Source organism: Podarcis vaucheri, assembly GCF_965113315.1.
Source record: "Podarcis vaucheri genome assembly, chromosome: 11".
In the NCBI taxonomy this organism is placed as follows: domain Eukaryota; kingdom Metazoa; phylum Chordata; class Lepidosauria; order Squamata; family Lacertidae; genus Podarcis; species Podarcis vaucheri.
The window spans coordinates 31,556,332-31,583,449 of record NC_138749.1 but is presented as its reverse complement, the minus strand read 5'-3'; the positions used below and the strand labels follow the sequence as shown (position 1 = coordinate 31,583,449).

The window sequence follows — 27,118 nt, the reverse complement described above, 5'->3', positions numbered from 1 at the left end:
TACTAGGCAAGCTAATAGGAGCATCTATATAATAACCCTTTACCACCAATTACAAGCAAGACAGGAGACACAAAAGTATTTCTATAGAATCATTAGTTCAATAAATAGGAGTAGCTGTGTTTCAGCTGTTACACTACATGGCGCAGTCTGAGAATTCAGGAATCTAATGCTTAAAGTCAGTGGCCCCATTTATCCTCAGCTTTACAAATGAATAAATAAATGAATAGAATATAAAAAGGGCTGCAAATTGTGGAGTTAGGGTTCTTTTAAAAAGTTTGCTTTCCCTGCCTTAGAAACCATTATTAGCATTTTAAAATGAGCAACAAACTTGATGTTCTTCTTCTTCTTCCTTCCCACCAGCCATTCCCTGCCCCGACACAGCTCCTGCTTCTTTTCTTTTCTTCTCCATCAATTGCTCCCTGCCATTCTTACCAATGCTACAATCTACTGAGCTCCCAATCCTTCAGTCCCAGAGGATGGAATAAAAGCAAGTCACTCTTGCATCTCTACCACGTATGAATGAGAAAACTAGCCTCTCCACTCACTCATAGCACTGAACTGCCAGAAAGCTGCAGCACATTTGGGATGATTATCTTCCATGTTGGCTATCAGAATGGCTTACTTTGTACCATCAAACAAATCTTATTTGCTTTTCGGTTTGCTTTTTCATCAAATTCTGTAATTTCAAAGCACGACAGCTTTATAGGAATTAGGCATCCTCATTTTAGATAATTGGTTAGGTTTATGTTGTTGCTATGGGACGCGGGTGGCGCTGTGGGTTAAACCACAGAGCCACAGAAGGTCAGTGGTTTGAATCCCTGCAACAGGGTGAGCTCCTGTTGCTCGGTCCCTGCTCCTGCTAACCTAGCAGTTCGAAAGGATGTCAAAGTGCAAGTAGATGAATAGGTACCGCTCCGGCGGGAAGGTAAACGGCGTTCCCGTGCGCTGCTCTGGTTCATCAGAAGCGGTTTAGTCATGCTGGCCACATGACCTGGAAGCTGTACGCCGGCTCCTTGGCCAGTAAAGCGAGATGAGCGCAACAACCCCAGAGTCGGCCACGACTGGACCTAATGGTTATGGGTCCCTTTATCTTTATGTTGTTGGTTGGTTGGTTATTTTACAACTAATTGTCCATGTTTGGAGCAAGAAAGAACATTAAAATACAGTAAACAATGTTTGATTTGAATAAAACTAGGTTGTTAGGGATGGTTTAAGAGAGAGAGAGAGAGTTCAGATCATGCTGACCCAAGGATCCTTATAGTCAGCATCTTCCTTTCAGCCAAAAAAGGCCCATCACAAAGGGTTACATCCAAATACAAAATTCAAGTAAAAAAAAAAGGACTCACACAAAAAATAGACAGCAAAGTCTTAATGTTAAAAGAAACATTAAAAGCCAAATATTAAAAGCATTGGTGTTTCTGATTAAAAGAGCAGTCCGTGCAAAGATACCAAAGAGAGCAAGTGTAAATCCTTAGGGAGCAACTCCTCTTTTTCAGGGTCCCAGGCAGGTATAAAAGCTTAACCCCTTAATGGTTCAAGCGCAGTCACTCCCCTGTAGCAATGTCTCTAACAATGGCCATTGAAATACTCTAGGGAAGTCCACAATAAGGTCTTTCCTCCATTGTTTGACCCTCTTCAAGTGGCATTCATACAGCCTGTAGATTGGAAATGATGGCTAATAACTCTTGACAACTCATCTTCTATGTGTTTTATTAATCCCTCTTAAAGCCATTTAAGCCAGTGGCAGTGAATTTTCCCAAGTTAATTATATGCTATCTGAAAAAGTACTTTCTTTTTAGATGCCATGCTTTCTTTTTGCTCCATACTATTAATAAATGTCAGTCATATTCTGCTTTAATTATGTTAATTTCTCCCCCCAAAAAACTAGTTTTTCAAAGGGAAGATCTTCCCTCTCTGTACGTTTTTTCTATGGTACCCCTTTGAAATGCTGGGTATCAGAATTGCACACAGTACTCCAAATGTGACTGAACCATAGGTTAATATTATGATTTTGATTGGTTTTTTTTTTTGCTTGCTTTGAACTTGTGGATTGCTTCTACAGTAAGAAAGTGTGTAAGGTAATGTGCAATAAAAGTTAATGCCTGGTTTTTAACCAGTAACTGGCACTAAAAAAAGTTGTTATTCACAACCACTTGCTTATAAAAGTTTAATTGTATTCCCACTTAAACTTCTGCATATGAATACTACTAATGCTGAATATATTAAATATTTATTAACAGTTTCCACCATTGCCTGTTTTTCTAAAAAAAGTAAGTCATTTGACCACAAAAGCACCAGTCATTAAATATCATCAGAAAACTGGCTTTCTAAAATTTTAGAATCGTTATTGTCCCTGCTGTTATTATTAGAATGTAAAAAAATAACATCAGCTAAAACACTTCCCTTATGTTCTGAGATAAAAACTCTATTTTTCTGCATATCCCCAGCAATAAGGTATGAAAGACATTTGACAGAAACCAAAAGGCTCTGCCCAAGTCCCTGTGAGCAGAATCCCCTGAGCGCTTTAGATTCTGAGCGATGCCTCTCTTTCAGAGATTGGGCTCCTGTGGAGACAGGGGGAAATGTCATGTAATTCTTGACTTGGTCTGGGAAGATGACAGTTCAAAACCTTACTCAAAACATGAAGGTCTTGGGTGGCATTCAATTGAATACAGGGTGATCCTTGAAGGGAAATCCTGGGTGAAGGAGGAAAAATGCAGGCTTTAGCCTGAATCGTGAGAGGAAGAGGTGTGCGCAACCCCTGCCCTTCTCACTGTCTTCACTGCTGCCATCAAGTGGGTATATTTGTTTCCTAGCTACATCCACCAAACATCCCCTGACATCTGGAATGTACTTACTGACCCTGCCAGCTCTCTGTACTAGGTGGTGTGGTGAAACAATTTGCCGTGAGGTGAATAACAAGGCCTCAGACAGCAGTATGCCAGAACAAATGTAGCTTTTGGAAAGGTTTCTGTAAGGCAGACAGTTGAATATTTTCAGGAGGAGGAAGCGCTAATTTTAAAATGGTTGGAACAGTTGAACTCTCAATGTTCAGCTTTGTCTGCTCCAGGAGTCAATACATTCACTGTAGCTCTTGGCATCTTCCTCCTGATTTTGGCTCTTCTTTCTCTGTTTGGTTATAGTTGCATACACCATTTTCACACACCCCGCCCTTCAAACTCTTGGCCCTTATGTGTTAAGCTAAACTTGACTCTAGTACTCAGACATATCAGTCACCCGGTCCAGGAGTGGGTGGAGGTTGTAGCCCAACATCTCCTCCTTTGCAGCTGACCGTTGGCTCTGGCCCCAGCCTGCTGTGGGGAATGACTAGATTGACATGTGCAGTTCCTCTATGCAAGGACTCAGTAGTTGTGTATTGTGCTCAGGTTTTAACTGCTGCTGTACTAGATTTGAGTGTGAGTATTAAATTGTGTTATGTTGTTAGTGTTTTCAAATAGTAAGCTGCCTTGGTGTTATGTATTGAAAGATGGATTTTCAATTTTTTAAATATATAAATAATCAAATTACCTTCATATCTTCATTTCTACTGAGAATCTGTTGGTAGGTTGTGCAGATGTTTCAAAATTAGCTGAATATGTGCTCATACCCATTTGCTCATTCTTGGTTACAGACTCTGCATCCACACTAGTCTGAGAATAGAGCTGAGTCCGCAGTGTGTTAATTCCATATATGGGTAATTTTGGGGTTTTATTCCAGTTCTGTATTTTTTTTAAAAAATATTCATCTGTTTTTAACCAATACGCACATAACATATTCTGCAGTGACCGTGATTTACTGAGCTGCTATGTCAAAGGGGGGAAAAAAATCTGTGTTCAGTTACTTTTCCTCCACCCCTTGCTTTTAGTTCTAGTAGTCTTGGCAGTTGGTAAGTGGCTTTGCAATGTTGATACTCCTCTCTAGAATCTAAAAGGTTTGTGCAAAGCAAAACCCATGATGAAATACGGGCTGCTGTCTACTCAAGTTTCACTTCACAAAGGAATTGGATGCTTTTAAGCATTGCCATGTCTCTCTGGAAGTACCGTATGTGGTTTTGTTGTTGTTTCTGGAATCTGTTTGCAAGTCCTTTAAAAAAACACATTAAAAAAACCCAACAACCCAGAAGTGCTTACAGGGTAAAAGTTAAACCCATGCAGAGACAAAATAGATGAGTATTCTTATTAAAAGCCCAGGTGGGCTTATTTGCCTGGTGTCACCTTCAACTCCTGGGGTTGATGAGATTGACTAGCATTTGGCTTTTGTCACCTCTGATTTGCCAGGAGCACACGCCACCGCCCAACATTGATGCATATTTTATGGCTGAGGGTTAATTAGAACACTATAAAGCTGAAGTAGAGGAGGTTGATTTAAATTCCATCTGTGTGGATTATGATGTAGCGGGGTGCATTAGCATGCAGACAGAGTTTCTATACGTATCTTTCAAATGACAAGTGACTTGAAGGCACATCACAATCTGGCAGATCTGCTGTGTGTTATAGAGCTGGCCCACACCTTCATATTAGCACAATTTAATTAGGCAAGAAAGAGCACCATATCTCTTAAGAGACAAGATGAAATGATAAATCAATATTCCTTCCAAACGTTCTTTCAAATAGAAAGTATGGCCTGCTAAAAAGATTTTCTCGTTTGTAAAGAAAAGAAAAGAAAAAAGATGCTAAATATGCTTATTCCTAACAGTTAAACATTCTTTGTCCAATACCAAGTATTAGAATAGATTTGCTTTGTGGCATTATATTGTCATTTCCATTTCCATTATGTTCTTACATCATGCTGTTTTAGTGTAATATTCAAGCTTGAATAAAGGCAGTGTTTTATTTACAGAGGCTACATGCCATTAGTTTTCTTCAGCTAATAACCACTGTATAAATACCAGAATGTTATGAAAATGATGGGCATTTATCTTAACTAACAAATGTACATTTTTGGCATCATTCTCATCTAGCTGGTTCCGATGACTTTCAAAATTGTAACATCTCGCTAATGTACTTAATAAATAAAATGTGAAAGTCCGCATGTAGCCGGCTGATGGGTATTGCACACGGTCCTCTGAACATTATTTGCTTATGGAAACAGCCTTGTAGTTTACTCCCAGATAACATGTGCATGGTAGGTGAATAAGCTATACATTAAGGCAAAAAGAAACAAACACCTGAACCACATATTAATAGCCAACTTGCATTTCCAATTTATCCAGCCATTGCAAAGTAGCAATGGGAGGGGACAGTTTGTAGGGGAGAACTGGTAGGTGGGAAAAGGAAGTTATTCTACTCCTTGCCACTTTCCCCACTCAGTCCCTCCCGCTTCCTACCCACACCCCCAAACTGGGAGTTCTTCCAAACAGTGTTGGTCTTTTGTATGCACTGATCTGCTGGTATCTGGTCTCTGGGTGTGAAGCAATGCACATGGTGCTCTTGATCAGGATGAAGTGTCATTCGAGAGCCAGTGTGGTGTAGTGGTTAAGAGCGGTAGTCTTGTAATCTGGTGAACTGGGTTCGCGTCTCCGCTCCTCCACATGCAGCTGTTGGGTAACCTTGGGCCAGTCACACTTCTCTGAAGTCTCTCAGCCCCACTCACCTCACAGAGTGTTTGTTGTGGGGGAGGAAGGGAAAGGAGAATGTTAGCCGCTTTGAGACTCCTTAAAGGGAGTGAAAGGCAGGATATCAAATCGAAACTCTTCTTCCTCTTCTTCTTCAAGATGTACAGGATGACAAAATGGGCTCCACCAACTACTGATCTTGTAGCAGCCACAATGAACTGAGTTGGACCAATTCTTGGTGATCTGAGAAACATTTCACTGGACATAGTTACATAATATCAATGTCTGTGCATGGGCTTGGGCCAAAATTACTTTCTTTGTTTCGAGTTTCCAATGAATTTTGTGAGTGTTGAGAAGAGCCACCCATTTCTGGCACTTTTTGTATTGCTTTGATGCTGTCCTCTCAACTGCCTATTTTCTTCTTTGTTGTCCTTAGTCAAGTATGTGCACACTGAAGTTTTATCTATTTGACTGTGGTTATCCAGATAGTTTTGTCCATGATGTCATGATGTTCTGTTCTAGTTTGGTCATGCCATGGATGCCACAGATGCTTAGAAACAAAATCATTTGAGTCACACCACAGTCACTTTGAATGTAGTCATTCCAATTCCCTTTTTGTAAGGCTTATATTTAATGCTGTCAAAGCATGTATTTCACCATTGATTTAAGTATTCATCCCTGAAGTTTTATAATGGATGAGTATAGTTCAGGCATAGGCAAACTTGTCCCTCCTGACCACTGGTCCTGTTAGCTAGGGATGATGGGAGTTGTAGTCCCAAAACATCTGGAGGGCCGAGTTTGCCTGTTCCTGGTATAGTTTCTTCTGTGGAGAAGTTCCCAGTGGAAATGCTAGAAGCTCCCAAGAATTGACATTACTTAGCTGGAGAAGAAAACATTTGTTATCCAGACCTACTGGAAAACAATAACAAAATGAAATGGAATACAGTTATTTTACTGTATGAAGGAGCATAAGGGTTTCTTGGAAAAATTAGCATTCACCTGTCATTCCACTGTGTGTGCTATTTTTGACTGATGGTGATCTTAAAAGCTTACTGAATATTTTTTTTCCTAAGTACTGTATTTTTTGCTCTATAAGACTCGCTTTTTCCCTCCTAAAAAGTAAGGGGAAATGTGTGTGCATCTTATGGAGTGAATGCAGGCTGCACAGCTATCACAGAAGCCAGAACAGCAAGAGGGATTGATGCTTTCACTGTGCAGCTATCCCTCTTGCTGTTCCGGCATCTGAGATTCAGAATATTTTTTTCTTGTTTTCCTCCTTCAAAAACTAGGTGCGTTTTGTGGTCTGGTGCGTCTTATAGAGCGAAAAATACGGTAGGTTAAAGTCTTGCCAGTGCTGGCACCTTGTCGTTCTGACGGGGTACAATTTATGAAACTAATTACATAGTCATATATAAATTAGCAAATCGGAAGTTACACATTTAAAACAACACTTTATATATGCTACAATCAAATCAAATCTGATATTTCCCAAGAAGATTAAAAGCTCTTTCCTCAAAGTAACAGTTGAATATTTCTGACTTTGGGTGCAGAAGTGGTGGCTGTAAGGAGAGTCTGTAATAAATCTGTTTCTTATCACGTTAATGGAATGTCTATAAAATTGATTGATTGTCTTTCTGATTGAAAAAAGGCACACACACATAAAAAAGAAAAAGTAACCACACTTCTGTTTGAAAGCACAAGAGAATAAAAATGAATTTACACTGTGCTTGAACTCTTGATACTGAGAAGGCTAAGATGGTCATTTGTTATATTACATTTGTATCTGACCTTTTCTTCCAGGGAGCTCAAACAACTTCCATAGCTCTATCCTTGTTCTAATCTCACAACAACCCTGTGAGGTACATTAGGCCAATGGCTGGGTGTGGATTTGAACCTGGATTGCTCTTGTCCTAGGCAGTGTTTCACTTGCAGAAGCTACATGCCACAGGGTAGCCAACATAGTCCCCTCCACATACTGTGGACTACAACTCTCATCACCCTTGGCTTTTGGCCTTGCTGGCTGAGGATGATGGGAGTTCTAGTCTAAAACATCTGAAGGAACCATGTTGGCTACCCCTGCTCTGTCCACTACACCAAACTCGTTGTCCTTGGAAGATGATGCCAAACCTGTGGGTGCTACAAGATTTCACGTCATGTAGGAAACAGTTTCAGCAACTTTCTCCCTGCAGAAGACCTTAAAGAATGAGGGTGTTCATACCACAGGAGACACTCACTTAGATAATATAACATCATGTGGACTAACATAGCCACAGATGATACAGTTTTAGTATTGTTTGACTGTCTTCTCCATCTCCAATATAAAAACTTTTTTTCTGCCTGCCTCCCTTGCCCATGAATTGAGGGTAATGGTGCTGGATTACCATTTAAAATGGAAAAGGGAAGACAAGACGTTTCATTTTTGAAGAGGAATTAAAATAAGTGGAGCGTTAATAAAGACAGTCTGTAGTATAGGTGCAAAAGAAGTCACTGTAAGCAGTTCTATATTAGACATGTGGTACTAAAGACAAGCCCTGTTCAGCCAATCCATATTGAGAGTACTAGTATTATGCTACAGGCATAGCAGGTACTTACTACACAATTTGAATACAGTAATTGTACCTCAGCATGACATTTAGGGTTGTGAATTCTAATATTGCCCAAGGGCTTAAATTCAGATTAATGCAGTACATCTACTTTTGAAATACTGCTTTCTCTCATTAAAATAAACTAATTCGAGACCCACAGCAACGCTCACATTTTCTTTGTAAGACTTCAAAAGTACCCGAAAGGTATTTTTACTGTAATGTGTGGCTTCAGATTTATAAACCCAGGTTGAATGTCTTGCCATTTTGTAATGAAACTCCTGTTCCCTTTTCAGCTATTTTTTGTTGAAATTGAAAGCAGTTGTTCAGAGTTTGAAAGTTTTTGTATGATAAGGGAGCATTACTCATACGATGAGATCATCTCATAAGTGATATTTTTTTGCCAACTCTGAAATGAAAAAGGAATTCTGTCCTCCTCTTAACCTTTCACCTTTCTCTGAATTATTTAGCTTAACTGGATAGCTCAATTGGTAGAGCATGAAAATCTTAATCTCAGGATTGTGGGTTTGCGCTCCATGTTTGGCAAAAAGATTCTGGCTTTGCAGAGGGTTGGACTAGATGACTCTCATGTTCCCTTCCAACTCTATAATCCTATGACTTTATGAAAACAGAAACTGTACCCTGTTGTACATCAGAAAAGGAACACCTTTGCTGTGGGTCACAACATTTGGGTGCTGTTGGGTTTGAATTGCTCCCTTGTTCCATTATCCCTTTGCTGCTGTTCATTTCATTGCTGCTCTTGATACGAATGTGTCCTTCCTGGATTGTTGAATATTTCTATATTATAGCGCTATATATGTGTACAGGTGACGCTGCAATTACACTTGTGCATCTTGTGCAAACTTGTTTGGCAGCAAACAATGAAGACGGAAGCTGTACTCTGTCAGGAATTTAGCTTACTGAATGGTTACTTGTTTCTTTCTTGAATTGAGCAGAAAAATCACTGCTAACACCCTCACCTTGTTTATATAAAACAGGTCCTCGTGATTTCACAGACTTTGATTGATATCTAAATCAAATTGAATTTGAATATGCTGGCATCAATGGGTTCTGCTTTGCCTTGGAAATTATCATACCAGCAAGATTCATTTTCACTCCATTTGGTTTCAACAGGATGACCAAGTGCTTTGAAACATAACGCTACATATGCTATATCACACCTGATAAAAATAATACACACCATTTCTCTATACAGTGGTACCTCGGGTTAAGTACTTAAGTCGTTCTGGAGGTCTGTTCTTAACCTGAAACTGTTCTTAACCTGAAGCACCACTTTAGCTAATGGGGCATCCTGCTGCTGCCGCTCCACCGCTGCACGATTTCTGTTCTCATCCTGAAGCAAAGTTCTTAACCTGAAGCACTATTTCTGGGTTAGCGGAGTATGTAACCTGAAGTGTATGTAACCTGAAGCGTATGTAACCTGAGGCACCACTGTACAGTGGTACCTCGAGTTACAAATACCTCAGGTTACAAATGCTTCAGGTTACAAACTCCGCTAACCTGGAAGAGTTACCTCAAGTTGAGAACTTTGCCCCACGATGAGAACGGAAATCATGTGCTGGAGGCGCAGTGGCAGCAAGAGGCCCCATTAGCAAAAGCACGTCTCTGGTTAAGAACAGTTTCAGGTTAAGAATGGACCTCCGGAACAAATTAAGTTCATAATTAGAGGTACCACTGTACTTAAAATCTAGGTAAATTAAAATTAAAATGAAGCAACATGTAGGAAAATCATGATCCTCTGTGGCTGCTAGATCACAGAGGACCAAGTGAAGCCCCAGTAAAACTTGTTTGCCTTGATTCCAGTAGGATGCTGGGAAATTATTCGGCATTCCTCTGGGGCACAGTCTTCAATGCCACCCATGCTGTTGGCCTTGTCTGTTAATTGACTTCAGGGGGCTGGAATAAATATGAGCAGATAGTTTGTGATATCTTGATGCAAGCTTTTTCCTCAGTTGACAAGCATTCCAAGGGGAATATCTTGAACTTCTTGGTACAGTTTTGAATTTAATGGCTCTTTCTTATTTAAACACAGTGGGAGACTAGATGACCAACTAGGGCAAATAATATTTCTTTTCTAAATTGCAGCAAACAGTTGGTCCCTCATTCTTTTCTTTTAAGTAGCTGCTGGATGATAATGATGACAAGAGATTTCTAATCATTAGCATCACCTCACCACCCACCATTTTAGAGCGTTTAGCTGACAGTCCTAAGTGGAGAAAGGAAGAGAAAACCACAGGGAACTAATGTATTAGAGAAGCTTCTGTGAAAACCTATTCACTGCTTTTTATTGTTATTGATCCCCACACCCTTTTGCCTGGATGTGCGAACTTTGCACCTAGGTAATAGGCTGCCATTGTTGTGTGCAAGCACATTTCTTGTGGGGAAAAGGACCCTTTCATTTCTCTAAAGCCTCTCAAGGGAAAACTTCCGGTCTACTATAAGGGTTTTTTTCACACAAGGAAGCAATCTGTTCTATGAGTTTGGTACGAGAAATGCCTTTCTGTGGCTAGAATCTTTGGCACACTTGTTTGAGAATAAATCACGTAATTTGTATGATAATGTGTACAAATATTTTGATTGGCCATTGATCCCCATGCTACAAGTATTTTGGTGCAGCTCAGGGAAGCGGATTGTGATATACAGGATTATTATTATTATTATTTAATTAAATTCATATACTGCCCTTATTCAAAGATCTTTTTATCAGGACAAGTTACTTGTTGTTTACTGTTGTAACAATTGTTTTCTCAAAATTTATCTTCTGTACCATGAAAATAAATAAAAACAGTATTAAAAAATAAAGCACAAGTAAATAATTAAACCAAAACAACAAAACAATAACTCCCCCTCCTTGTTTGCTTCAGAATGTTGCTTATGGAAAGCAACAACTAATGAACTGTTACATTTAAAATAAAGAAAGAAAGCTAAATGTATTGTGAAAGTTAATTTTTAAACAAATACAAGTATTTGTCTTATAAATGAGCAAGTCTGATTCCCCCTGATATATGCATTACTGCAAAGAATACTGATGTTTTTTCTTCCGTTATATATTCAATGCCTGACATTGCTAAGTTTACAAAGAAGGCTATGCAGAAGCTATATTACAGCTTTTGACAGTAATACCATAGACATCTGATGCTCTCTAAACCTTTTCTAGTAAAAGATTATCCAGGATCTCAGTGGAGTTTTTTAAACCGCAAGATGCTGTCAAAAAACGATATTATAGCTAAATAGGGTATCTATGCACATTTAATCTTTTTTTTTTTTTTTACTAAGCTATAGCCCTAAAGGAGAAAGCATTGAAACAAAATTCTCAGAAACCTTATGTATTGCCTTTGATATGAATGAACTGACACTTTCAGTAAAAATTGTGCTAGAGACATTTTCAGAAAAAAATTCTAAATGCACTTAGGGCTGCTACACGTGGTTTGCCAGTACGGAAATCTTAGTATACTTAGTTTGTGCCATTTGTGAATAGTACCCATTTAAATTTTCTCTTTTTTTCTATAAAATGCCCATCGGTCTTAGTGGAGACTGACTGGAAGTTAGCAACAACAGGAAAATGAAATTATGCAGATATTTTATTGTTTGTGGCATATTAATATGCTCCAACACACAATTTGAGTGTTACAGGTTTAAGAGCTGCAGGTTTTATTCTTGAAACAAACATAGATATACAATTGCAGCACTAAACCCCTTTACTCATCTTCACTTCTTTTCATGCTGCTTAGAGGTCTAATTATGAGGCCTAAAATGTTACTAGAGTTCTTTCAGTCATCATTAAATATCCTGGAGGCCTGAAAGTGCTCTTATCCCATCTTCACAGAGCTTTGTGGTTAGTGTAACCTGGCTTCAGTTTTTTTCTGTTATATGAAATAATAGTACAGTGGTACCCCGCAAGACGAACGCCTCGCGAGACGAAAAACTCGCAAAACGAAAGGTTTTTTCGTTTCCGAGTTGCCTTTCAAGACGAATTTCCCTATGGGCTTGCTTCGCAAAACGAAGCTTGCCCCGGGGACAGCGGGTCTTCTCTTTTGAAGCAAGGGGCTGCGGGGAGATAGCGATCTCCCCGCAGCCCCTTGCTGCAAAAGACGTCCGGGGGCAGCGGGAAGCGAAGCGCTTCTTCCCCGCTGCCCCCTGACGTCTTTTGCAGCAAGGGGCTGCAGGGAGATCGTTTCTCCCGGTGCTCCGAAGCCAGGCGGGGGGCAGGGGACACCTCCCGCCGCCGCGGGGACACCTTTTGAAGGCAGGCGGGGGGGAGCAAAGACTTTCGCCCCCCGCCCGCCTTCAGAAGAGGTCCAGGACCTCTTCTGAAGGCTGGCGGGGGGCAAAAGGCTTTGTCCCCCCTGCCTGCCTTCCCAGGGGCTTTTAAATCGCCCCGGACAGCGGAGAAGTCCTCCGCTGTCCGGGGCGATTTTAAAATGCCGCCCGCCAGCATTTTATGATCGCCCGGACAGCGGAGAAGTCCTCCACTGTCCCGGGGTTTTTTAAAATGCTGGGGGTGGGAAGAAAAGCCCTTGTCCCCCCCCCCAGCCTTCAGAAAAGGTCCGGGGACAGACTGTCCCCGGACCTGGTCTGAAGGCGGTTTCCCTAGGAACGCATTAATTGATTTTCAATGCATTCCTATGGGAAACCGTGCATCGCAAGACGAAAAAACCGCAAGACGAAGAGACTTGCGGAACGAATTAATTTCGTCTTGCGAGGCACCACTGTATGTGTATTCAAGACTCAATCCACATTCGATCCCCAAATAGTTCACATGCCTTTTTTGGACTTCTGTGCTGATAGCTTATAACAGCAATAGATTCTTTATTAGGCAGGAACTTTGTGAAAGTGGATTCAGAATGTGCCATCCACTACTATTCTTGAAAAAGAGCAGCTGCACATGAGCTGTGTATACACAATGCATGAATCTTGTGGGGCGAAATGCATGGATACAATTTTAAAGGATTTTGGATTTCAGGCTTAATAGACTGACGTTGCATAGACTGACATGGAAACATCTCTATTTGAAAATACAGTAGCTCAGAAGATGGTTCAGAATGACTTCTCTTCAGATTGTATGCTATAGATTGTATGCTACAGAATACATTTCACCATTTGGCCAATGTATTTCTGTGAGAGGTAAATCAAAAGAGTTTGTATTTCTTTTATTCATGAGAAAAAGTTCCTGTTCTTTCCTCTGGCGTCATGTTATCTACTAAAACAAACACAGCATTTGGACCCAATAAATATCTGCATTTTATTGTGGGCCTGCCATTTTTTGCTTGTATGAGTGAGTCTCTTTCTATATTCACTTTCTCTTTGATTAACAAGCCACTTTTTTGCTTATTTATTTATTATTTAAATGCTTTGCTGATTTTTTGTTTTGTTTATTGGCCAAGACCTGTTATTAGCTCTCATTCTGCATGAGATTAGGTTGCAACAACTAGGCCAAATATGGCAACTTAATTTTGCTTGTAGTAAGTACACAACAGAATTCCATAGGATAACTCAATGAAATTTCATTCCTCCCCTCTGGCATTCAGGAAGGGTACCGTAATTTCCTTAAGATGTACAGCAAAGCACAGAGGGCAATATCTCTGTGTGCCAGAGTAGAACAAATAGGATTAAGTTGTACTGTAGAGGCTTTTTCAACCTGCATGACTGAACACTACTTTCACAGGTTTGAGAGAACCAGTGGATTGTAACTGGAAAGAAAACATGGCAAATGTTCCTCTTTGTAAAGTACAAAAACTATGACACCGGTTTTTAGATGCTAGGTGTCAACTTTGAAATGCAAATTGTTACAGTAATGTACTAAAAGGTTTAATACTTAGGTCTATGCAATTTAGAGCCCCAAATCCTCCTTTACATATTAGCGTATTTCATTTTCTAAAAGTTAGGAAAGGGTGAGCTAATAAGGAAGTAAAATGGGCTATAAATGCTATATTGGATTTATTTAACAGAACGCTTATTTAAGAGAACACAAGGAACATCCCTGACAGCAGCCTTGAAATGATGACATATGAAAAAAGCTTGTTTCCCATTTTGGTCTCTTGAACATTCTGAATGATCAGTGCAGAAATACATCAATGACCAGGATAATTCTTCCACATTCTGCTAGAACTGAAATAAAATATTTGGTAGCATGAGTTCTGATAATGTTACTGTTATGTACTAAAGTTCTCACCCTGGGCCAGCAGGGGGATACTGTAGATAGTTATGCAAATAAGGGATCGAAAGTGATGTTCAGTGATTGGATAGTTTTAGAAAGTTGTTACAGTAACGTTGTACTAAGCAGGCTGACTGAACCCTTCAGTTCAGTTCTGTTCTGGCCTCTGAATAAACAAGAGCTGTTTGAAGAATCGCTGTGTTGTCTGATATGTTCACCCACAACTTAACAGTTACAACAGCTATGTACCAGGTCACAGAGAACATTAAAACCTAATACAGTGGTACCTCAGGTTACAGACACTTCAGGTTACGCGATTTCGGGTTGCGCACTGTGCCAAACCCGGAAGTACCGAAACGGGTTACTTCCGAGTTTCGGCGCTCACACATGTGCAGAAACACCAAATCACACTTTGCGCATGTGCAGAAGCGTCAAATCATGACCCGTGCGTGTGCAGACACGGTGCTGCGGGTTGCGAACGTGCCTCCCGCACAGATCACGTTCGCAACCCAAGGTTCCACTGTAGAAAGTGTTAGGTGTGGTTTTATTATTGGGTTGCCATACTGGACATAGCTGGGAGTTGGCCATTGGAAACAGTGTCTGGGCGGAAATAGCTGAAATGTTTGGGAAAATCTGGACATATGGCAACCCAGGTTGGCAGTGTCATTTTTTACAATTTCCCTTAGAAAATGGCAGGGTTGCCAGCCTTCACATCATGTTTGTAGGCATATCTGTAACACAGAATTGGTCTGCAGCCTGGTGCATGAAACCAGCTTCCCATAGAGTACATCCATGGGGGTCCTGCCATCTTCCATTCTGTGGACATCAGTGGGATAGTGAAAAAATGGCTAAATATTATATACTCAGATAAAAGAAGATATCTGAGGCAGATAAATAAATATCTAATCAGCTATGTTAACATAACTAGAGATGGATTATTCAAATTCAGCCAGAGTTGTTTTTTTAAAATAAATGTTGAGAACATTTTGCTGTTAGTCTACACAGCAAATAGAAAACACACTATGCAATTTCCTTAAAACTGTTATAGGTAAATGCTTAAAGTCTATGTGATAGAGTTTTAGATTCTTAAATACATTCTCTTCAGACACCAGTTTGCATTTCACTAAAACTGACTAGCATGCCTCTTCTTTCCAAGAAGTCTACTGATAGTCCTCTTTTGGTATTAGAAATTGCTTAGGTGAGTGGTTTGGCTGAAACCAAATATTGGAAAATGCAAATAAGTGATCCCATGTATTTCTAAGCAAGTCAGAAAATCAATTTATAATGTTCTGTAAGCAGTGAGAGAGGAAGCCTTTATAAATATATTAAAAAGATGATAAACCTTCTGGGGCTTTATGATATATTATTTATACAGCATGAAGCCAAGTGTTTCAGTATGAGAAAGCAGCAAAGAGGTATATGAAACTGAATTTTTAAAGACTGGATTGCCACTGACAAAAAGGAAGAAGACAATGCTTAAATGGAATGCTGAGAAGAAGATGCAGGTGTTGCTGGTTTTGATTGTGATTATACCCCTCCCTACATTTTTAACTGACTTGACACAAAATGAAGTTTGCCAGGCAATTTCGTTTGGAATTCTGGAGACAAGCCATTTTAGTGACATAATATGTTCTTCATGGCAGATATTTACCGGTGCAACCTTATCGAAGCTGCAAGCCATAGTTTTCCCAGATAACCATAATACACTTGCAGTGATACACATTGTGTATCTTATTTTACGTAAACAAAGTAAGGTGACATATTTTATTGCTCCATTATATTTTAGCGTAGTGTGTGTTTTAGTGTAGAGTGGCTGGGGAAACCCAGCCAGATGGGCGGGGTATAAATAAATTAATTATTATTATACTTCTACGCTAATAGAGAGGTGCCCAGGAGCTTATCCTGCTGCAATACTTGGAAGCAGAGCTAAACCTGTGCTCCCAACACCACACACTGCACTGGAACAACCTCCAAAAATGCTTTATTGGCTTCTATTTAGGATAAATTGGTCTTCTTGGATTAAAATTTAACAGAATAAACAAGACTTCAAACTATAATATCAGTTACTTCAGGCATTTCTTTAGAAAGTTATTGTATTAAAAGGTATCTGAAAAGCTAGCCAGGCTTTTCTTTGAAAAAATGTGTTCCAAACCCAAATGATAGCTTGCTGTTGCATGATAGAATCAACTCTTTCAAATAATTATTGTTAGTACAGTGGTACCTCAGGTTAAGTACTTAATTCGTTACAGAGGTCCGTTCTTAACCCGAAACTGTTCTTAACCTGAAGCACCACTTTAGCTAATGGGGCCTCCTGCTGCTGCTGCTGCTGCTGCGCCACTGGAGCCCGATTACTGTTCTTATCCTGAAGCAAAGTTATTAACCCAAGGTAATATTTCTGGGTTAGCGGAGTCTGTAACCTGTATGTAACCCGAGGTACCACTGTATTTCATTTCTTTGCTGGAGGTCTTCAGGCAGAGGCTGAACAAACATGTGCTGGGAATACTTCAACTCTGAATTTAATGAATGACATTGAAGTAAATGGTCCACAAATCCAGTTCTATAAATATGATTCATTCTCTGTGCCTTTTTTAAAGAGGTGGGGGCTTATTTCTCCCTATGAAGTACCTTGTAAATGATGTTGTTTATGATAGTCTTCATTCTTCCCAAGAGCATAATCTATAGATGGATTTTGCTGTCCTTTATACATGTGGATACTTCAGAATTCAGTTTAGAAATAAAATTACTGTACATATTCTGTCAGTTTTTCTGGGGACCTGCAGAATTCAACTGAGCTCCAGTTAGCAGGTTGCAAGAAGAAAAATGCATTTTTAATAAGGCAGAATTGTCTCTGATGGCTGTTAATGGATTCTGGAGATCCATATGTGTCAGAAGAGAGTGGTCTTTGAGGAAGCCTCTGGAAGAAGGAAATATAAAGCAAGAATAATCAATATCTCATGGATACCTGAAGGGGTCCATAATTTGGGAGATGTGGGAACTGTAGGGGGTAAGGGTGCATACAAATAACTTTTTATCCATTTTATTAATAAATGAGAAAAACATTTCACTTTTATTATAAACTAACACCTGCTGCAAAATGGTGCTAGCCAGGCATCAAATCCATGGTGCCTTTCTTATGATTTACCCACTCTTTAAAGCCAGTAGAATTTAAAAATGAGCAGGACAGACTAGATACGTAGAAGCACAGACAACAGATTTTTCAAAAGAGTCCTATAAACATTTCTAGGGCAGGCCAGTGCTTTTCCTGTTCACAGTGGTAGAAGGGTTTTTTTGTGTGTTTTTTTGGAGATTAGAAACATTTTTTCTTTTTAGTGTTTAACCTTGTGTATGATACCAAGGAATTTGGTGGCATAAAATAAAATATAGGAAATCTGAACTATGTCTAGGCTTAAAGGTACAGGGTTGTGTACAATGCTAGACACTCAAAGTACCAGTAGTTCACTTGGAATTACTAGACATTGATTCTAGTAGGTCAGCTCTGAATAGAACTTAGTTGAATACAACCCATAAGTTTTTCATTATGCTATGATAATGATACTCTGTTCACTATAGGCTGCTCAGAAGAGAAAAGTCTGGTTTGAGCTGTGCTTTCCTTCCATCCCTATATTTGTCTTACCTCGGATGAGAGCCATGTGGCCTCATTAATGGAATGCTAGAAATTGCAGCCTGTAGTAACCACAAATATTTCTTCATTGCTTTGTACACATATGCACACACAATGTTGTTGTTTTACAATCTGTTGGAGCTTGAATTTGGAAAATAAATTTTGTTACATTGGCCATATTTGCCTGCAACACTAAACCATGGTTTACTACAACCTGCTTTAACCTTGTGCTGTCTGGATGTTTTGGACTACAACTCCCCCATAATCCTTGACAATTAATCGTATTGGCTTGGCTGATGGGAGTTATAGACTAGAGAGCATACAGTTGGGGAAGACTGTGGTTTAGCATTACATGCAAGTTCTGGAACATACACAGAGTGCCATGGAATCAGGCTCTTGTTCTGTGTCCTCCTCTTTGCCAGTATTTATTTTCAGTTTCCTGCTAATCTTGGCTTGTTGTGTGTCAAACCAATGACTGCTGTTTATCATTTAAGAAATAAAAACAAATTTATGTAAGTGATTTTGATATTTCTCATATAATAATAAGGGTGAGGGGAGTTAAATCTGTCTATACTTGATATTTTAGGGAAATTACTAGGTTTGTGTTATTTTACTGAAACTTTCCAATCATAAAGACTTCTCAGTAAGAAGACGTTTGTGAAACTGCAGGAATTTGAATTCAAGTTCTCTCAAAACACATGCAAAATCTCTAAGGAAGATGAATAAAATTGTGTGTAGTTCTTTGAGATCATTACACTAAAGCCAGTTTGTACATCTGTCCCTATCAGTCTCATTATTTCAGCTGTTTAAATGTGCCACCGCATGAGGTCTTTTATTTGAAAATTTATATATAGCTATTCACATCACTTTCCCTCCAGAGACTTTTGACTCCCCCCTATCTCATCTTTGTTCAGAGGGGGGCTATTATTCCTTTTATTGCTACTGTCACAGAAAACCTTATAGTCTAAACCATTTAAGGAAGCAATCCCTAGAGCCATCCTGGGCAAACATCCAGACATGCAACGATTCCCAAAAGGAAGACATTCTCAGAGACAAAGTGGGGGAGAATATTTTTGATTTGGAAATATCAGTCTTCAGCAGAGGGTTATGATCAAGGGGCAGATAGGCTTCTGAAAAGCATTTAGATAAGGAATACTAAAAATATAAACTAGAATGCATTATTTATGTAAGTTGCTAATGTGAGGTTAAAAAACAACAGACAAGAGACATGTTAAAACAGATTCTGCCTCCCAGTCAGTTTAGGGTTTTCACTTAGACCAGGAGTTGCCAACCTTTTTGGACTCATTGGCAAAATTTCATATTGGAGAAACATTTCTGGGGATCACACACACATATCAAGCACACACCACAACCTATTCTGTTGGGTTTGTATTCTAATGTTTCTTTCTAGTCTAATTTCAGCAGAGGGCAGGGTCCCTGTGAATGCCAGTGAAGGCTTCTGTGGCAAAGTGTTTGGTCTAAGTAAAACAAAGGCCAAAGTTTGGGGAGATCTGGCTTGGCGGCAGTACATGTAAAGAGAATATAGTTGTCTTAGCTGATCATAAGCTGACCATAAGCCAGCAGTGTGATGCAACTTCTCAAAAAGCTAATGCAATTCTGGGCTGCATTAACAGAAGTATTGTGTCCATATCATGGAAAACAATTGTTCATCTCAATTTTGTGCTGGTCAGGTCATGTATTGACAAAGTGTCCACTGACAAAATGGACTGTTGCCCATAAGAGGGCAGTCTATGAGAAACAGTACTAGGTGTACTTGACCTGAAGAAGTTCTGAAGAATATTTGGAAGAGATGTAGGGAGCAGTCATTTAGACAAGAAGCTGGCATAAAGCAAGCCAACGCCAATTAAACCAGCATAAACTTGCACCCAAGCCTTTAAAAGAATGTTTGACTTAAACACACACCCTTTTTTGCAGTTGACATGATTGAGCTGAACAGCATCCAATTTCAGTCCCTGCTGCCCATTCCCACCTCTGGGGCACCCCTATTGGGGGGCTTATGCCAGCCTTTACTCAACCAGCTGAGCCAGGATGAGAAAGTTATCTTTGGCTGAAACCGGGTTGGGGTTGGGGACTTAATGCCAGCTGAGCTTGAGATCCACTGCATCCTAAGCTCATCCTGACAGATCTTGCAAAAGGATTGCACCTCTAAATGTTTAATGGCCCTTTGAAGTACTCTACTTTGTTGTAGGGTAAATGTGCTGCTGTGATTTGTTGATTGCCTAAGATACAGATGTTTTCGTCGTCTGAAGAAGCGCTTCTGTTGCTAGGATATTGCATTTCCCCAGCACTCAGACCACAACATCTTGTTTCTGGAAGAAATGCCAGTCCCTCAGGAGATAGTACTGTTGTTTCAAAAACAGTGGTCATATCAAAATTATTTCTGTGAAATGTCATAGGAATCTGTTGATGAATGCATCATTAATAAGATGACCCTATTGTTTGTAAACATTTCTTTTCAGTTATTATGTTTCAAAAAATTCATAAACCACTTCATCAAAACATAGCATTGAGCAAAATAATTAGCAATAAAAAGAGGGGGGTTTTAGTAAAATAAAAAACATAGCTTACTTAGGTGGAACATTGGCTTTGGTTCCTTAAGTGGAAAAAAAATCAAAATCAACAGTAACAAAATGCCTTTATTAAGACTAATTACATTATAAATGTTCTAATAAATGCATTACTTAATGTGCATTTGGAATATAAAAAGTAAGCCATAACTAATTATATATTACTGGAATAGGGCACAATTCAGCAAAAGTTAAGTATTTTTTAGTCACCACTAAAACAAAACTCCAAAGTGCTTAATTTCACTTAGCTTGTGACTCTTGCTTTCTTTTTAAGCATCACTGGAAGAACATTGTACTGGGTTTGCTGGTTTTTTTATACTGTACTTTTGTTGAAATGGTTGCGGTTGTTGTTTTCATCTTCCAGCAGTATTAAAAAACGAATCTGTGCACTTCGAGGAGTGATAAATGTGGCAGTTGTGAGAAGTTTGTCCCTGATGGTAAATAATGGGGGTAAAAGGTCAGATGTTTGTCCGTTGTTGATTAATGGCAGTAGTTTGACAGCAAATTAAATGTCACATAAAATTGGCAAATGATACAACAAATCAATACCTAGTGAGAAAAGCTGATACAATTATTCTGGTAATCAACACCATTAGACACCCACAACTTGATTTAAGTCATGCAGTTTACTACAGAGGCTTTCATGGAAAATGCTCGGTGTGTTCAAAATAGCCCCCAAAGTATTCAAGTCAAGAGGCAATAATAAAAACAATCCCCAACAGCTGAGGCAGCTGATACCCTTGTTAAAAGTTAGGAGTAGATGACAGCCATACACCTATTAAAATATAGCAGCAGATATCAGGGCATGCTCACATCGCTCTTAAAAGTTCAAATAAAGGTTTCTTTAACTTAGTGTGACATGCAGTCATCATATACTGTACAAGATGACTAGTTGGCATAGTTACTGCTCAAGGTGAATCACTGTCTTGATACCTAATAGCTGTTCCCAGGCCCGTTGCCACCTGAAGATGAGAAACTAAGGCTGTATACACACTATACTTTTAAAGCACATCTGAAGCACATTCATTCCCTCAATAAATTCTGGGCACTGTAGCTCATCCCTCACTTAAGGGTGCCATTCTAAGCACCCTTAGGAAATCACACTGCCCATAATTCTTTGAGGAGAAAAATGTACTTTGAAGATAATAGTGCGTATACAGCCTAAGCCTCACTCAAAGGATCTTTTCTGATTAAAAATGGTTAAGTTTTCATTGCACAAACTTTGTTTAATTTTGTTTTCTTCAGGTTCATAAAGGCAAAGCTTATCACTTATTTCAATATGCAGAGAAAACATGCATTTAGGAGCTGGCTAAGATTATATTTGTTGAGAAATCATAAGAACCATATATCTGCTATTTTTCCAGCCTAGCATGGGGGAGTTTTATCTATTATTTTTCTCCTATAATTTCACTACACCTTGCAGAGTTCAATAACTTCTTGCTGTATTGCTACATTTCCTCAGATCATTTGTTGTGCCTTGTAACTTCTAATCACATGTATATATACTTTATATAGATTCGAATTCTGCTTAGTATTAGATATGCTTGAAAAACAACCACAGTGTCAGGGAATTGTTACAACTATTGGTGTAAAAGCAACATTGACTGGGTTTTTATTTACATAATTTATACTCTGCACTGTCAATATACTTTTTTGTGTTCCCAGGGCAGATAACGAAGTAGAATTGCAGAATAATTCTGGGCCAGAGGTAGATTTAGGGTAGCACGACTGGTTCCACCACGCTGAGTGCTGAGCCTAAAGGGCAATGCAGAGGACCTCAACTGTGACGTAGTGAATTGAGCAGAAAGGAAGGCGGGGGCATCAAATTTTGGCCTTGCACAGGATGCCGTTGAAATTTGAAAGACCAAAGTCCACCCCAGGGAATAGCATACCATATTTTTCGCTCTATAAGACGCACTTCCCCCCTCCTAAAGAGTAAGGGGAAATGTGTGTGCGTCTTATGGAGTGAATGTAGGCTGGAGGCTCTGCTCAGCGTGGAGCGTGTGTGCGGCTCTTGGGGGCTTTTCCCCAAGGAGGGAGAAGGGCAGCCCATCAGTCCCTTCTCCCTCTTGGGGAAAAGCCCCCAAGAGCCGCACACATGATCCACACATTCTTTAAAGGGAGCACGGCTCTTGGGGGAGCCTTCCTCCCACTGCCCGCGATTCCTGGCTCATGGGATAGCCGCATGCAGTCTCTTCTTGCCCATGTCTGTGAACCCTTTCAATATTATTCCACTGCAAGGAAGATGTGCATTGGGTAATGTGAAAGACCTCATAGTTTAGCCCAACTGAAAGTTGTTGTGCTCTGCACACTTAGCTTGAGAGTCAGCTATGCCAAACCTACTGCTGGATAAGCAAGCATAAGGTCAATTGCATTTCAAGTATTTTATCTCCAATACATTTCATGTTTTTTTATTTAATGAGCTTGTAGATCGGTCTGAAATTCAGTGAATGTTGTACAGTGGTGCCTCGCAAGACGAAATTAATTCGTTCCGCGAGTTTTGTCGTCTTGCGATTTTTTTCGTCTTGCGAAGCACGGTGTCGGGAAAGTTTTGGAAAAGCTTCAAAATCACCAAAGTCTTTGAAAAACTCAAAAAAAGGCTACCACACCGCGTTCTATGAGTTGCTCCTCGAAGTCAAGTCGCAACTGTATTAACGGTGTTAAGAAAAAGGAAACAAACTTGCAAGACTTGCAAGCCCATAGGGAAAATCGTCTTGCGAAGCAGCTTAAAAAACAAAAAACCCTTTCGTCTTGCAAGTTTTTTGTCTTGCGAGGCATTCGTCTTGCGAGGTACCACTGTATTGTCAATTGTCCTGTGTCTTCCCACATGTATGCCTTAAAAAAAAAACACCCTTAAAAAAACCCTGATGTGAGCCTCTGTTCTGCAAATAGCACTTCCATCACTATTCACATTGTGAGCACCTCTTATCAATTGAGCCATTTGCTTGCATGTCTGTATAATCTGGGTTATTCTATTATGTGTCCAGAAAAAGGCTGACTGTTATTGGAGACAGGCGGCTATTCTGCATGGCTCATTGTTTTGACACAGTATGGTAGTTAGTTCCTATTATGCTGATCAGTGCCTTGCATTATTTTTCCATTCACGAGCTCCATAAGTGCTTTCCTTGAGTTGTCTTGTTCTGACCTACAGTAAGAGCTGGGCTCTCAGTGAGATACATGCTTTCTATTTTTATTCACTGGGGGACTGAAGTATTGGAAAACCTGTCCATTTGGACTGGGGGGGAAGGGGGTTGAGAGGGAGGGAGTGCTTCCTGTCACTGACAAGTGATTTCCCCAGCTAATTCTTTAGCTGAAGTCTGTGAAGCTGCACTGTGGGGACACCAGGAAAAATGTTTTTGTTCAGTGTCTTAAAACCACAGATCAGCCATCCATAACCATAGAGTTTGAATGGCGAGAAATACTTGGTGAACATTCTGATTGTACTGACATCGGAGCTACAACTTTCTCCCCTGCTGTTCCAATTGAACTGTGCAATTTCTGTTTCGCACCTCAGGTCTAAGGCAGCCCATGCCCCGCAAAGGTTCAGAAGTGATCAAAGCTTTCATTAAAACCCAGTCTGAAAAAATTAAATTCCACGTGGTTTGGCATGTAATCTCTAAATGGGATTTTTGTTTTCCTTCTATAACAGTAACATTGATTCAAGGCCAGTGGTCTCGTCTGACTAAAAACATTAACACAATATATTCAGGCTGCTGTTTGTTACACAAAGCATTTCTTTCAAAGGGCATTCTCTTCTCCCTTGCCCCCTCACATCACTATTTCTGCCGTTTAAAAACATCCGAGAATGAACGGGAACCTTGGATGTGAAATTCTTGTTTCCTTCAAAGCATTTTTTGCCTCTTTATTTTTATATATCATTAGAAGGATGCGACTACAAGGCAAGAGGAAGTTGGGGGTCTATATGCATCAGAGCTAATTTGCAAATACATAGAGGACTCACAATCTGCTGACTATTCAGAGTTCTATTCACTTGTTGTGAGCAGAAGATTCATTAGGGAGCTTTGCTGACTCTGACATCTGTTAAGCCCCTTGTGGTGTGATGTCTGCAGTAAACATATTGTTCATTCCATCAAAAGCAATACTTGCAGCAGAATTCTATCCATGTCTACTCAGAAGTAAATCCAGTTGCGCCCAGTTGGACTTGATCCATGTATAGAATTGCAGCCTTAAGTTATAGGCAAATGAGTACAGTGGTGCCTCACAAGACGAAATTAATTCGTTCCGTGAGTTTTGTCGTCTTGCGATTTTTTTCACCTTGCGAAGCACAGTGTCAGGAAAGTTTTGGAAAAGCTTCAAAAATCACCAAAGTCTTTAAAAACCTCAAAAAAGGCTACCACACCGCGTTCTATGAGTTGCTCCTCGAAGTCAAGTCGCAACTGTATTAACAGTGTTAAGAAAAAGGAAACAAACTTGCAAGACGTTTCCGTCTTGCGAAGCAAGCCCATAGGGAAAATCGTCTTGCGAAGCAGCTCAAAAAACAAAAAACCCTTTCGTCTAGCGAGTTTTTTGTCTTGCGAGGCATTCGTCTTGCGAGGTACCACTGTATTCAGAATAGCCAGGTAAGGGCACATAATAAAATTTTTGAACATTCTACTTTTCCCAGAAGGAACCAAATGTCTCCCTCTCTTTTTATGATTTTTTTAAAACCAAAGAGCATCTTTCAGAGTACATCTACCAAAATGCTATGGATTCCATTTTAATTAGGAATACTTAAGTAAAGAGTTAGCATTCAGTGCCATGAAAGCTAATGGCACCATCTCATTTGACCTCTCTGAAAATATACATGTTCTGTGATGGAAGATACATTATTTTAGGTAACAATGTAGAGGAAGAGTCAAAGCCATTCTTCCTTCATTTACCTATGCCTACATTTATTATTTTAGTATGCAAACCTTACACAAAATGGATGGTGTTGCCTTCACGGTAAATGATCCATAAAGCAGGAACAGCATCAAATCTATCACATTGTAAAAGGTCACTTGACTGCCTGACTAGAGTGTTAAAATCTGACCTGTGGAAATTAACTTTCTGAGCAAAAGGGGCAGTTCAGTTGTTCCTTCACACCTAACTCTCAACAATGCCATCAGCAGACTAATGTGTCTGTAGAACTAATTGGCCCCATCTGGTTTAGTATTTCATCATTGTTCCAGAATTGTAGGGGTTGGCAGAAAAGGAGCAGGGAGGAATAGACACGGGGATGGAGGTGAAACTAAAAACCGGGGTACAAAGGGGGCTGCTGAGAGATGGGATAGAAGGAGACCACTGGTGTCACCCTTCATCCATAAATGACAGGCTGGTTTACAATATAAAAACACAAAAATATATAGCATAATAGCAAACAAAACCAATACCCCCCACAGTTTAAAAGGGCATAGATTGTTCAATTAGCCAAAGATAAGAGGAATGTTTTTGCCTGGTTCCTAAAGATATGTAACACAGAGATATGTAGTCACCACAGAAAAGGCCTGTTTTCATGTTGCTGCCTCCTGGACCTCTCACAGAGTAGGCATATGAAGAAGGACCTCAGGTGATGATCACATGGTCCAGATTGGTTCATATGGGAAGAGGTGGCCTTGAGGCATTGTGTAAATATAAAGGTATATGAATTATATTCAAGAGACTATTTATTATTATTATTATTATTATTATTAGGCTTTTGGAACCCTTCTGTAGTTGCCCAGATCCCTTATTTCACACTAGAATCTCCTGTGGCAGAAAATGTTTATAAGTAAAAAAAAAAATCCATAAAAATGTCAGAGCTTTTACACCAATTGATTTGAACACCAGCACATTTGTTATCTGGCATTGCTGTGCTCCTTTTCATAGGTTTTTAAAGTGTATGTGTGTAGGGTGTGTTTTTGCACTCTTTTTGTAAAGGTTGATTCATTCATTCATTCTTTAAAAAATAATTTTGTGCCTGGCTTCTTTTCTGGGTGCTGGACTAATTGCCGTTTGGGTATCTGGATGACATTCCCTTCACAATCACAATACGAGTGCTAATTAATCTCACTTCTGTTCTCAGAGAAAGGAGCACCAATAAGAATGCTGCCAAACGCCACAAAGAAAGAAGAAAATGGCAGAAGCCTATTGTGGGCAGCTGCTCCAAGACTGATGAGCATTACATTGAAAAATAGATACATGCTAACTATTGAGTATTTACAACAACAGTCTCTTACGTGGCACTCAATCACACCAAATTTGTTCCCCCAGCCCGAGCTTTCATGTTACCATCTTTGCTCAATCTTATTTGAAAACACTAGTATTTCATATGCCAGAGAAAAGCAAGATGGGACTCCTGAGTGAGTTTATTAGAAGAGCTATCCTTACAGAAGCTAGACTGTCTTAAGGGAAACAAACAAAAAAACCTGTACTGCAAACCTTACAATTCATTTTTTCCCTTCTGTTTATGCAGGTCAGAAAATCCTTCACCACAGAAGTGATGTCTTAGAAACTGTAGTCCTCATCAACCCTTCCGATGAAGCTGTCAGTACTGAGGTAAATTCATCAATAATGTATAAATGAATGCATTGTACACAGCGGACATAAAATAAATAAACTTCATAAGAGCCAGGACAT

General features: G+C 39.6%; 1 protein-coding gene across 1 annotated transcript in view; it reads left to right on the top strand.

The window, feature by feature from the left end:
• The window catches only part of MAP1B (microtubule associated protein 1B), a 68,132-nt gene that overhangs the window by 18,789 nt on the left and 22,225 nt on the right, over positions 1-27,118 (top strand). Inside the window, exon 3 of the mRNA XM_082191849.1 lies at positions 26,955-27,037. Coding sequence (XP_082047975.1) covers positions 26,955-27,037 — 83 coding nt within the window. The remainder of the gene's footprint in view (positions 1-26,954; positions 27,038-27,118) is intronic.